Source organism: Protopterus annectens, chromosome 4.part0 (genome assembly GCF_019279795.1).
Source record: "Protopterus annectens isolate FY-2018-M chromosome 4.part0, PAN1.0, whole genome shotgun sequence".
Classification (NCBI taxonomy): Eukaryota; Metazoa; Chordata; order Ceratodontiformes; family Protopteridae; genus Protopterus; species Protopterus annectens.
Genome location: NC_056733.1, coordinates 1,322,417,371 through 1,322,431,300, shown reverse-complemented (window position 1 = coordinate 1,322,431,300; position 13,930 = coordinate 1,322,417,371). Strand labels below are relative to the sequence as shown.

The window sequence follows — 13,930 nt, the reverse complement described above, 5'->3', positions numbered from 1 at the left end:
AACTGGTACATGTTTTTTCCTATAATGGAAGATGCTAAGGCAATATTAATCAGGGTCCCAAAAGAAAAAAGGAGCACAGACCACCTGTCTCTGTTAGGTAAATCAAATTTTTAAACAACTGATATTTTGAAGGTCTGTATATTGACTGACCAGTTAGCCATCCTAAAACAAAATGCTTTTAAATGAAGTCAATTGCTCTGAGAGCTGAGGAATTCTTTTCTGTAAATCTGGTAAGTCTGTACAGATGCTGTGCTTCATGCTTTTGACTTTTGCAGTGTCATCACATGTCTACAGATAGATGGAACCTTTTCCTTCTCGATTTCTGTTAAGTGTACTTAGCTTTTTTAATGCTGTTTTTATGGCTGTTGTATGTGTTTCTGTTTTCCTTTTGCTCTCACCAAGATGAAGCACTGCTATATTTAAAACCTATTATAAATTCTGGACCTTGGATAAGAAGAATGCTGTATGATTCTTTTCTTTTCTTTTCAAGCCTGACATTGTGTCCAGTATTATGCTACTTTAAACAACAATAACATGATTGATAATTATTTAATACCTAAATGCCTTAAGAATGTTGAATGCAGTTATCTTTTATTTGGATAGAACTACAGCCCATTGTACATTATGTGATATGCAAGATGGAATGCTATACTTTACCTGACTACAACAGATTATTTTGAAATACAGAAAATATAAGCTAAAAACATGAAGGCACTTCATATTGAAATAGTAGAAATCCACTTCTGTTAAATACATTTCTGTATTTTATAGGGTACAGACCACTCTGTACTTTGGTCCATACCAAATTCATGCACCAAATGACACAGAATCATAATATAACATATAGTCAGCAACATACATCAACTTTCATAAAACACAAACAAAATTGCAGTAGGTAAGCCCCCCCCCCCCATGTGAAACCATACTTCTAAATATGTTAACCCTGGAATTATACATTCTTGATGATAATGGGGAATGTCATTACACTATTACTTATGCTTTGATTTAAATGGAAGGGAATTAAACCTAATACCCTATTCAGGGGAGACTTTAACTACCCCTTTATAAACTGTAAAGCATATACTACCTCAAACTTGCAGACACAAAGAATCCTGGACTTCATTAACACAAGTATCCTTGACCAGATATTGTCTGCACCCACCAAAGGTTCAAGCATACTGGACCTGATACTCACCAATATGGAAGAATGCTACAAACCCCCAAGTGTCAAGTCCTCACTGGCAAGGTTGGACCATAAAGTTGTCACCTTCAAAATAAAAATCAACTTAATAACACCATCAAATCCTCTAACAAGAACTACTCCAAAGCAAACCAGATCCTATTAAGTGATAGTCTGTCAAAATGTAATATCCTCCTAACCCTGAGCCCTCTGCAGCCTATACTGAATTGCCCAAAGAGACCCTGTAAACCATGTAAATGGCTGTATAGAGGCTGCTGTACCTAACAGAAGTGAGCTCAAAACAAACTCTAAAAACAAACTATATGGGTGAAATCCATATAGTCTCAGGTAAAAAGTTCACCATAAAATATACCATAAAATATACCAAAATGTTTGACCATAAAATAATTTAATTATACCAAAAACAGCATACATTAAGCACTTTCATCCAACAACTTAAGACTTTATTAGAATGCAAAACAAATCTATCAACTATTTTATATATATATATATATATATATATATATATATATAAAGTTCAATTAAGATAAACCAATGGCAAAAGATAAAAAAACATAATTGGTTAAATAACTTAATTAAACATTAAAATATTAAAACAGTAAATATTATAGAAAAAACACATGCAAATAAAATAAATATGCAGACATCTTTAAATATTGAAAGTATATTAAAAATTGTAATATTCAGCTTCCTGCTAAATAAAAAAACTTATGTTGTGTCTAAACATTCATAACTTAGCAGTATTCATTTTTAGGAAGGGTTAAAATACGAACATTTTTGTTCAGACCTGGGGGGGTGGAGCAGCATCCAGCCTTATTTGCCATGTTAGTTCCCCATATTCAGTTTTTGATTCCTAATGCCCTCCCCTGATATCCATAGGCATGTTTTCCAGTATACAAAACATTGTTCAGACCTGGGGGGAAGTAGCATCCAGCCTTATTTGCCATGTTAGCTCCCCATATTCAGTTTTTGATTCCTAATGCCCTCCCCTGCTATCCATAGGCATTTTTTCCAGTATACAAAACATAATTTTCTTGAGGCCAGCACAGCATTGTGAGTATTTGTAAACGGCATTATTCAATTTAACTTTCTGATATCATATATGTATCATATAACTATCTCAGTCAGGTAAGGTATAAAGAAAGAAAACCTTTGCAAGGATGTAATTTAGAAAACAAATGAACAGAACTATACATCAGCAATAACTGACATATTTGTATGAAACAGTTTATTCTCCTGGTAACTCCTAAGTAATAAATAAAAGAAGAAAAAAAGCAGCCTGGTATCATCCTAAATGAATAATACACAGTGATGGAGCACTAAAGTAGCAAACAAAAAGCTATAAGACAGCACTGGATTTTCAGAAGAATACATGTTGTGTTTTTTTATCATAACATTTCTTGTAATAGTAACCTTTATAGAATACTTATTTTACTTTTATTTTTCCAGCTCAGAGTACTAGCATCTACATTTCCTAACTTATGATATTCTATAAAATATTGAGGCTATCTGTATTTTCTCCCCTAACAATATCACAATGTTGTGTCTCTCAAAGACATTCCCAAAACAGGTTAATGTTTTCACTGCTTTTTAATATTGTGTGGTATTATATGTTTTTCTTTATATTTCTTTCTCACAGTCATTGCCTATTACCTTTGATTCTACTTCATCCGCAAGTCTGAATCAACCAATCAACCAACATATCATTGGTCACGTTAAATGGTATCATGGTACACAGAAAATATATAAGAATACAGGAAGTATGACACTGTAGGATTTCTAGTTCTTAAACAGACTTAAGAAAGAATTACTAGTTATACTGCTTGCCTTTCTCTAGAAGGGTCAAGCAGGTAATCCTTGTGGTGAACTTACAGTTACTCATCTAGTCATCAAAGTTTGACTTGATGGTGGCCACAGTACTGCTATGCTTCATATGTAGAAGTCTGTTCCCCAGGTGGTTATGAACCTCTATTTCCAGTAAGTCTTCTTTTTTTTTTAATAAAGAGGTAAACTCAGATCTCGGAATTTCATATATAATGTAGGTGAGTGGTAAGGACAAAAAAGGAACATTTTTTCCCAAAGGAAATATCAGTGATGCTTTGTAGGTTTTAATATATTAAACAACATACCAGTTTGTTAGTCAGTCTCTCTGTTAATAATGTAGTTATGGCTGTAACAAAAAAAGATTTTTAATATTCACTAATAACTGCAGTTTAGACATTTTATCTTTCATAGGTTCACCTAGCAATTCTTTGAAAAACAGTCATCACTAGTAATGGACATTTGACGTTTTTTCAGATTTTTTTTTTGTTAACAAAAGCTGATACAAAGCCATCATTTTACTGGCTTTATCCTCTGAAGCACTCAGTGTTATCCTCATACTCTGTGATATCAATGTATATAATATACCTGATTGAAACAATGGCTTTGAAATCGAAGGAAATGATGTAGAATTTTCCAAGTAATGTAAGCATGGGACATCCCTACAGAGTAGACATCAGTTCCCCATCAAATACCCTAATCATCAAAGAGAATAAATGAATAAACCACACCAACAGGGCAGCCAGGAATACTTAATGCACTTTTTCTAAATGTTTCACAGAATGATTGTGGTTCTCAAAATATAGAAAACTTACAACTGTAGAAAGTTAATATAGCAAAATCTGTATTCAGTACTCTCAGACATAAGAATACTACTCTAAAAAAGTCTTTCCATGGTTGTAGGGTTCAAAAACTGAAAAACTATGCACACTTTCCTTAGCCTTATATTGACAATATTTAGACAGATGTGCATATTTTAAATGTTATCTGGAATCCGTGGAAAACTACATGTCTCAGGACGTGACTGAAATTTCTGTCCTCAGCCATGAACTGAAATGACCAAACAATGCAAGTTTCAGAACTGTCATCACAAACAGCACCTGCATCCAACAGTAGACATAAACACAGTTATTCATTCCTCCTTTCTAAATCTGTTATTTTTTTAAGGTCTCCATTCGGAAACATTAGGCTCTGTCATAATTTTCCAATGTGATGTGTTGTTCTATTATTGTTTACCTTGTTTGAGTACAAATATAGCTATTAAAACAGTTTCATTTTCAGTTTGTTGCTAATAATGGCAGTATTAAAATGATAAAGGAACTCTGGATGGCAGCTGTATGCTACAAAGTGTACTTTCATTAAAAGAAATAACATTTCTTGTTTTCACTCTGAAATTAAGAAATATGTGCATTATCAAGGAGATTTTTTTGTATTATACTTTTTTTTATTTTTAGGACTGCTGATAGCATCTGGACTCCCAATTCATTCTATTTATTTGCAAATATGTTTAAAAATCCTGAATAGATATCTAATGATCTCTTGTTGCATGACCCTTAGTTTTCCTCTGTTTTGTGGTATAAGTATGTCTGTATCAATAGACTGTTTTTGCAGTCTTTTTGTCAGACAGTTACACAATTACAGTCTCACCATGATTGCATCTTGTCCATTCTCAACAGACACTATACCTCCAATTTCCTAAATATACTAGCAAAACAATAAAACCTTAAAAGGTTGTGTACCTGCCTAACCCTTCATAGTTCTTAAAATGATCATCAAAGAGAAAAACACCCTTGTTTTAACTCACAATGACATCAACGTTTACTTAACATACCTCCACATACCTCCATAGCATCTCTGCCATCAACAAGAACCAAGTCCTTAAGATGCCATACTTTCAGTCTTTCATACATATCAGTTGTTCCCATTCTTCTGATCTGCAAATGGGAAATCTGTACTTCCTTTTCTCTGGTCACTGAAATTGAAATTATTTTTAAACGTCTAATTCTACAGAATTGTACAGTGTCTTTAAGCTAAACACCCTTAACTTATATCATTCTATCCAGTATCAATGAATAATTTCTTAAATACAGATTGATTAAAATATATTTCTAATTGATATAATGAACAGAAAATCTTCTTTCAAAATATATAATTAGTTTATTTCTTACAAATACTTGCAAAATTATAGTTTACAGTTAATGCCATCAGGTGAACAAGTGTTAACTGCTCAGTTGCAGAACAACCACAAATGTCCTTCTGTAATCATTATACTTAAAAGGCCTTTTTCTCTTTTTTCCTGTCAATCTTCATTTGATTCTTCTACTCTAACCTGTGATGCACACAGATGCATAAAGTGCATCCTGCTTAGAATTAAATTCTAGGTACACTTGTTTCTCTTCTGTGTCCCCATTCTGGGATATGTGCATCTATACACATATATATATATATATATATATATATATATATATATATATATATATATATATATATATATATACATATACATACATATATCTTGCAAAGTCCAGTAGAAATTTGCATTTTGATAAAAAATCATTACAAAAAGGATGCTGTGAATGAATTAGAATATTGAGCACAGCCCTTTATGATTTCTATGAAATGTCATATATGGGCCACTGTAATTAATTTGGTAAGCAAAATACAGAAAACAAATATGTTATATCTTTATACAGCAACACTATGGTATTGAAAGTGTGCTGTGAAACTAAATACAAGATAGCTACAATAAAGGGTCTTATCAGGAAGTACAGCAGCATTAGTGGTCCAACAGCTAACACGCTCACCTTTGGTGCCGAAGGCTGTGGGCCATTCCCACATCAGGTAGAGGGATTGTTGACACAGCAGTGCATCATAAGGGGAATGCTGCACTCCTGAATGTGTCATCCTTTGGATGAGACATTAAACTGACATCCCATCTGCTTGAGTTGGCGGTAGCTCAGGTAGATGAAAAGGATTCCACAGCACCTATCAAAAAGAGTATGGGAAGTTCCCCAATGCCCTGGCCAAGTTTCCTGTAGTAGTTTAAATACCACCTTATATCTTCCCTGAAAACAGGCCACTAGCCTAGTGGGACTTAACTGGTCAATAAAGGATAACTAAATAAAAGAGACAAGACCTGTTACTTTGCCATCCTTATCCTATGTATGTGTGTGTATGTAAAAAAAAAAAAAAAAAAAAAAAAAAAAATATATATATATATATATATATATATATAAATATATCAATCTCCAGATATACAGAACTCATACTCTTAATGCTATAATTTATGTAATAAAATAAGAATCATGTCCAACCATCAGTATAAGGTAAGAATGAAGACAGATGTGGTTAAACATCATTTAATAAGCAATTTACAACATAATAAAATAATGTTTTATGCAAGCAGTTTTGTTTTCATTATTATTTAATAAGTCATATTCCTAGATTTTCCAATATCTTTGTTGTGTTGTTAGTATTATAATGAATTGATCTGTATTACATGTTTAATGATGCTTCTATTTACATCACATAATTCAAAAAGTAGCATAAAATCACAATCCATGCATTCTTCAAAAAACATTTTGAAGAATTTCTAAATAAAACAGTAAGAAGTATGACAGATGAAAGTACCACAAAGTTCTATTCCAAGCAGGCAACAACTTAAAGGTCTTGCAGCAGTAATATAAAAGCTAAAAACTAAAAAAAAAGCACTGTACCTGAGATACAAAGATAGCTGTCCTCTTTCTGACTGGAAGATTTTGACAATGACAAAATATGAAGTAATTTATCCCCTTTTGGCCTGAATACATTGTCTTGTACCAATTTTTTGCGAACAGTTGTCATCATCAGTATTAACAGTGGAGCAGCTAGAAGAAATCTAAGTGCAGTCCAACAAATGCAATCCAGATATCTCCACTGAGCCTAACAGACTCAAGTGTATGTGATTACCGTACCTTACAGAAAGTGATTAGCTCATTCTTATAAGCTGCACTTCTAGCCAGTTCTACATTACCCATACTGTCTGAAATTAGCATAGTTTAAGCGCAAGAAGCCCATGTTTAATTTTATTTTCTGGAGAATAAAAGGTTAAATGCATTAAAGCAAATTTACAAAACCATACTTTCTATAACCCCGAGACATATTATACTGCTATAATATGTTTCTCTTAGATATCCCTAATAAACTACTTAACACTGCAGTCTTAGTTGGTAAGACAGGATCTACTTAATGATAAAGCAAACTTAAAATGATGTTTGGCTATCTGAAATAAACTGGCATTAAGATATTCCTACATACAATACATGATACCATCCAGCCTTTACAAAGAAAATAATGTGATAAACTATCACTCTCATTAAGAATATACAACAAAAAAAAAAAAATTCAGAAATTCCCAGTCGTTTTTGCACTTTATTCCCTTATTAGTAATCAATTATACAGTTCTAGTGGGTAGAAGTAGAAGTTAGTATTAATGCTTTATTATTAATTCATGTTATGCCAAAGAACTGAAATGCAGCAATTTACTGCAGTCACATAAAGTGCTTCCTTGTAAAATACTCTCAAGCAGACTGCAATCATTTTGTAAAAGAGAAAATGTGATACTGTGACAAAATAGCAAATCTCTTATCTAGAAAATGTGGTATGACCTGAGAAACCCAGGGTAACTGATTATCTGATAAATGCAATGTAAGTAAAGACTAGTGACATTCAAAGCTGCAAACTCTAGATGTATAGTTTGATGCTCTTAGCAACTATGTACCATGCCTGAGGCTATAATGACAGCACCGTGTTTTTTTTTTTTTTTTTTTTTTTTTTGCAGCTTGGTTGCCAAAAAAGTTAATATTCTCTAAGACATAGTACTCTGGGCAAGGAATTGCAGTGTCTTACAACTGAGCTGAAAAGAAACAATGACACTCTGCTGGTATTTAGTATGGTGGCTATAGTATAGACCTGAGGAATCTTTATTTCTAATACTGAGAAAGAGAGAGAGAGAGAGAGTGATTTGGGCATAAAACCTGCAAGAAGCATTAATATAAGGTTTTGGTTTGTGCAAAAAGAATATTAAACCCAATGTCAGCAAGTGTTTTACTTTAATTTAGTCTATTTTTATTTCATATTTGTTTATTAGAGTGGTACAATGATCACAACTGATGATTTGCAGGTACTGTCTGGATGAAATAATTCACAAAGAAGAAAAAAGGGAAACAGAGAGGGAGTATGCTGTACATGTCAAAAACAGAACAGAAAGTAACAATATATAATAAACATTGTACAGTAGCAATTAACAGAAATAGCAACAGTTGTGACAGAAATGCAAATTTTAATATTCACTTGCCTGTATTTAACGTTTACATCATGGTTAAAATGCTGTGGAGTAAAAAGTCAGGCCAAGATATGGTGAGAGACTTAGGAAGTGTTAGTAGTTCAGAGAGATTAAGGCAAGAGGTTGAGAGGCCCTTATGTGATGTGTTCAGCTGTGTGGCAAGTATAGTTTGCTTTTGTGTGGAGGAACGTTCAAATTCAACTCTGAGGTTGGAGAAAGTGTGGAAGATATATAAAAAGAATGACATTGTGTTTCAGCTTTTCTGGTGTACAGTGAAACTTTACCTTCATTGTTGAAACGTTGTAAGAGTCAGACACAGTTCAGTAGGCTGCGGATAATGTTAGGAGGAAGCCACTCAAGGGAAGGTACAGACTGGTTGGAAGAAGGAGAGAGAGGAAGCCATTTTAGGGTTAGAAGACAGATGTTAAAGCATCATGAGCAAGGATGGAATTGGAGTGAAGGCAAACAGGTGAGCCAAGAAAGAGATGAACTATTCAACATGGCACCATCTTGGGACAGGGAAAGAGGGCAGAGGATATAAATTAAGGAAAAGTATTAGGCTTTATAGCAACAAGAATAGAGAAGGCCTCAAGCAGTGAACTGCAGGGAATGTACATAAGATAGTATCACAGAATAGGGTAGGTATGTGAGTAGAGAAGCTTTGAGGACTGGAGCTGTAAAATACAAGGAAAATGAAAGGTAGTGCCTTATGGTAGACATAATCAGAAATGGCACTCTCTGGAAACACACTTTTCCCTGGAAGATGTTGACATCTGTGCAGTCACAGAAACCTGGTTCAAGGCAGCAGAAAGTACACTGGCCTTGCAAGGCTACAATGCCTTCCACACTTTTGACTGCAAATTGAAGGTGTGAGAACCAAAGGTGGAGTATCTATCTTCATTAAACATAATTACACTTCTAGACTGGTTAGAGAAGATAACTCTATGGAGTTACTCCAAGTCCAACTTACCATGGGTAAGACCCCTCTTCATGATTCATCAGTTACAGGTCCCCTTACATGAAGCAAGAAGCCCATACAGCTTATTTAGACCTACTTGTGACAATCAATGTAAAACATTGCACCCTAGTCATGGTTAATTTCAACTATCCATCCATTAACTGGGAATCTTATATAAGCCCAAACTCACTCACACAAAAGTTCCTGGACTTTGTTAACTTTAAATCCCTGGAAGAAATAGTGCACCACCCCACAAGGGACTCTAATATTCTAGACCTGGTCCTTACCGATATGAGTGACTGATGCAATGCCTCAAGAGTAGGGTCTGCATTGGTTAAAACTGGCCATAAAATCAGTCATTTTTGAAGCAGCAATAGCACCAGAACTCCCCAAAGGAGAAATCAGGCTAAAAAATGTCACCAAAGCTAACTATACCCTCCTAAAGGATAGTATACTAAATTTCCAAGCTCCAGTTTTTCACAGATGGAATTGACAGCTATATTAAGATATATACTGATGCCCTGCATAAACATCTACACAAATGTATTGACTCAACCTTGCCTGGTAGGATTAAAGCAAGAGCCTCATGAAAAAACAAACCATCCTAGTGGATTTCTAGAATTAATAGATTATACAATAAGTGAAAGAAGTTACTGTTTAAAAATACAAAAGTGATAACCCAGAATTGGAAGGCCAGCCTCCTTGACCTAAACAAGCAAATAAGACAACTCATAAAATCCTCAAAGTGCAACTATGAGAAAAATTTAGCAACCATGGCCAAGGATAAGCATAAGGCCTTCTTCAGCTATGTCATGAACCTAAAAGGTAGGCATCAGATGCGTGCTGAACTAATTGTGCATGCTATCTCCCACAATGACCCTGCAGAAATTGCAAACCTGCTAGCAGAATGGTTTGCTGAAAATGTCACCCCCCCCATCCAATCAAGCATACCACAAACCATGCCTTCAACATCACCTCCTCCCTGCATCTTCAAAGAGCAAGTCATCAATGCTCTCTCCAAGACTAAGAACACAGCCGCCATGGAACCAGATGGCATTCCAGGCTGCATTCTTGATGTTCTTAAACAAGAGCTAGCTACTCCACTAGGCATCCTATTCAACCACAGGCTGAACACTGCCTTTGGCCCCACTGAACAGAAAACAGTGACTGTTATCCCCTCCACAAGGACAGCATGACAATAGACCCAGGTAACTATAGACCCATAAGTTTAACCAGCCTCATCTGTAAGGCAATGGAAAGAATCTTCATGGATCTCAAAAATAAGGATATAGGTGACCTCCAAATGGTAGATCCGTTCCAGTTCAGTTTTGTCAAGGGTAGGTTATGCCTGCTAAACCTGGTGACTTCTTTGAGAATGTGACCAGAGCCACAGTTGATGGCAGAGCTGTGCACACAACCTATTTTGACTTGGCCAAGGTCTTCAACACAATCCCACATTTGGGCATCATTGACAAACTAACTCAGTTGAATATCAACTCCTATGTTGTCAGGTAGCAAACTGGCTCACAGATCAACAACACTCAGTCAAAGTGGGAGACTTTACCTCTATCAGCAGCCCTATCACCAGTGGGGTCCCACAAGGGTCAGTGCTGGGCCCCCTCTTGTTTGGCATATAATTCTCTGAAGTCCAGGCCAAAATGGAGGGGCTGTGGCTAACCAAGTTTGCAGATGACTGCAAATTAGGTGCTATTATTGAATCCCCTAACAATGTCAGCATGCTTCAAAAGGGACTTACACAGACCAATGACTGGTGCAAAAGCCATGGTCTTAAACTAAGTGCTAAAAAAAGCATCATTATTCCCTTCAGTAAAAACAATGTCCTGCTGCCTATAAAATAAAGAATAACACCCTAAGTAACAATTCTTTAGTGAGAGACCGAGGAACACAAGTTAATTGTGACCTCAGCTTTGACCACTATGTGTTTACTGTGGTGCACAAGCCATTCTATGTCGCACACCTGATTAGCAAAGGTATCACTTCAAGAGCAAAAGAGGTTATAACTCCCCTGTACTCGTCACCTCAAGAGCAAAAGAGGTTATAACTCCCCTGTACTCATCCCTCATCAGGCCTATTATTGAATATAATGCTCCCTTCGGTATGTACCATACCAGATACCTGCAGCAGCTTGAGAGATCTCAGAGATTTCTAACTAAGACAATTCAGGGTTCCAGCACATGTCTTATGCAGATAGACTGAAGTCGCTGTCACTGTAGTCAGTAGAGTATTGACTGCTTAGAGGCAACTTGTGTCTGGCTTACAGGACTATCTCTGATCCAAATCTAATGAAAATGCTGCAGATCTGTAAGTCTTGTAGTTGTATAAGAACAAGTGATTCATTTATAATGTTGTTGGTTTGGGGCTAAAACCAGGTGATTTTTAGAATCCCGCATTCATGTTACATGGTCACTAGCACCCACAGTTCCATCCTCCTCCCCTTTCTACCTTTCACTAGGTCACCACCAATCACTGCAATGTGCACATCTTTAGCCCCTCCTCTCAGCCCATCGAGACACACTATCAGATAAACCCCCTCAGACACACCCCACACACTTTCCAATCACCACCAGACCACATCCCCAGAAGCCTATTCGGTACCATTATATCGCTTACAGCCTTTCACCACTCAATGCCAACTCCACACCCCAAACACACGTCAGCAATGGTCCTCTAACCATGCAGCTCTAGAGTACCATTCTCCAGCTTTTTTCAAATTACCATACACCTCATCTCCCTCCATTTTTCCTGCACCCACTAACTATCCAATCCCAAGCCCGCCCACTCCACTCGGAATTTTCCTAGAATTATTACCTATGTCGAACGATGTATGAATAATCATTGTTTTAACACAGAATTGCTTATTCCTACTTAATGGAAACAACCAAATCAAGTTGTAAATGCATTTCACACTTACAATGAAAATGTTATAAAATCCAAAGTTAATGTTGTTAATGCTTAATAAAGTCTTTTGTTGTTTCTCTGTGCACTCACCTACCACGGATTCTGAATAAATCTCTTTTACAAGTTGATAAATGTGGTGATTATTATTAATTTTTAGAAATATAGATTAAAGTGAAATTTATTTTCATCTAAGTGAAAACTGTATCTTCGTTTGTTTGACCATACGAATTACAAGGTTAGTATTATTGGAAACCTGTTCCAATAACAATTTCTTGAGTTAGTTACTACAACATCCAGGTGCTTTCTATCCTTGTAATTAGAGTTCAGGAGCCACTCGTAACCACAACTGCTCTCCTAATTCTGTGTGCCTGATCTGTCGAATTTGGTAATACTGATAAGAAGGAATCTCAAAAATGGAAACTTCAATGGTCAACATTCGCAATAATTCAGCATTACTGTAAAGCAGCGAAATTGTAATCAATGACTCCTGCACTTCCGTTGCACTTATTCTTCATCTGTGCCTATGTCTGTAAGGTTTATGTTAGATGTTCAAGTATCTGGACACTCGAATATCAAACAAAGACACACACACAAACACAAAAAACTACATTGGATTACATTTTATGCAGGGAGGCAAGTCCACCCGCACCCCCCAAAATCCCCTGCAAATTATATATACCAACTCCGAGATTGCACTACAGTGAGGAAAAGGATAAATTTCTCTATGTGAACCATACCACAAACTCCATTCATAATGCCGACTTTATATTAGCGAATGGAGACTTACTTTCATTAACATGAGAGCGGAATATTTCAGTTCAGCATTGCAAAATGTTCAAACAATGCATTTGACTAAATTATGTTTGATTAATTACCATTCCGCATTATGATAGTAAACCATGCTGCATATATATATATATATATATATATATATATATCATCATCATCATCAAAAAACATCATGCTTGGGGGGCGTGGCCAAGATGAACACAGGATAGCAGCAGATTTCTTCAGCTCCACCAATTTCATTACACTGACAGGAATTAATTACTTAAAAAATTAATTTTTGAAATAATTTTCTTTCTAAATATGTTTGTTTTATATAGTTCTTGAACTATATTTAAAAAAGAAAGGAAATCTTAACAATATTCCTGTCAGAAATCACTTTGGAAATTTTCCTGTCAGTTTATCAGTCTGAAATGAGTTCCAGTAAGACAAATTCTCAAGACTCCAGCATCAAGAAAGAACTTCAGTCTCTGATAATTATAATCCAGCAACTTACTGCTAAGATGGATAAAATGGATACTAAAATAGACACCTTCATAGAAAAAACTATAAAACAAATAGACTTGTTACATATAGACCTGCAACAACAGAAGATCCAGATGACAGGCATAGAAGAAGCTGTGAATGACATGGAAAATAGAATACAAGAAGAGGAAATCAACATTGAGTTTCTGCTGAAACAAAATACACATTTACAAACAAAGCTGGATGACCTAGAAAATAGATCTAGGCGCAATAACATTAGGATTTTTGGACTGCCAGAAAATATTGAAGGTAACAATATTATTTCTTTTTTAACAACATGGCTCCCTAAAACTTTAGACTTACCAGAAGCATTCTCTTTTGGTATCGAAAGAGCACATAGATCTATAGCTAATACTAACTCTAACAAAAACTATCTTAGATCAGTTATAGTTAGATT

The 13,930-nt window shown here is 35.3% G+C and overlaps 1 protein-coding gene across 1 annotated transcript in view; it reads right to left on the bottom strand.

The window, feature by feature from the left end:
- The window catches only part of LOC122800176 (exocyst complex component 1-like), a 189,537-nt gene extending 182,586 nt beyond the window's left edge, over positions 1-6,951 (bottom strand). The window contains exons 1-2 of the mRNA XM_044069686.1: positions 6,739-6,951; positions 4,864-4,994 (exon numbers count right to left, since the gene is read on the bottom strand). Coding sequence (XP_043925621.1) covers positions 4,864-4,994; positions 6,739-6,868 — 261 coding nt within the window. The 5' untranslated portion in view covers positions 6,869-6,951. The remainder of the gene's footprint in view (positions 1-4,863; positions 4,995-6,738) is intronic.
- Positions 6,952-13,930: the final 6,979 nt, after the last annotated feature.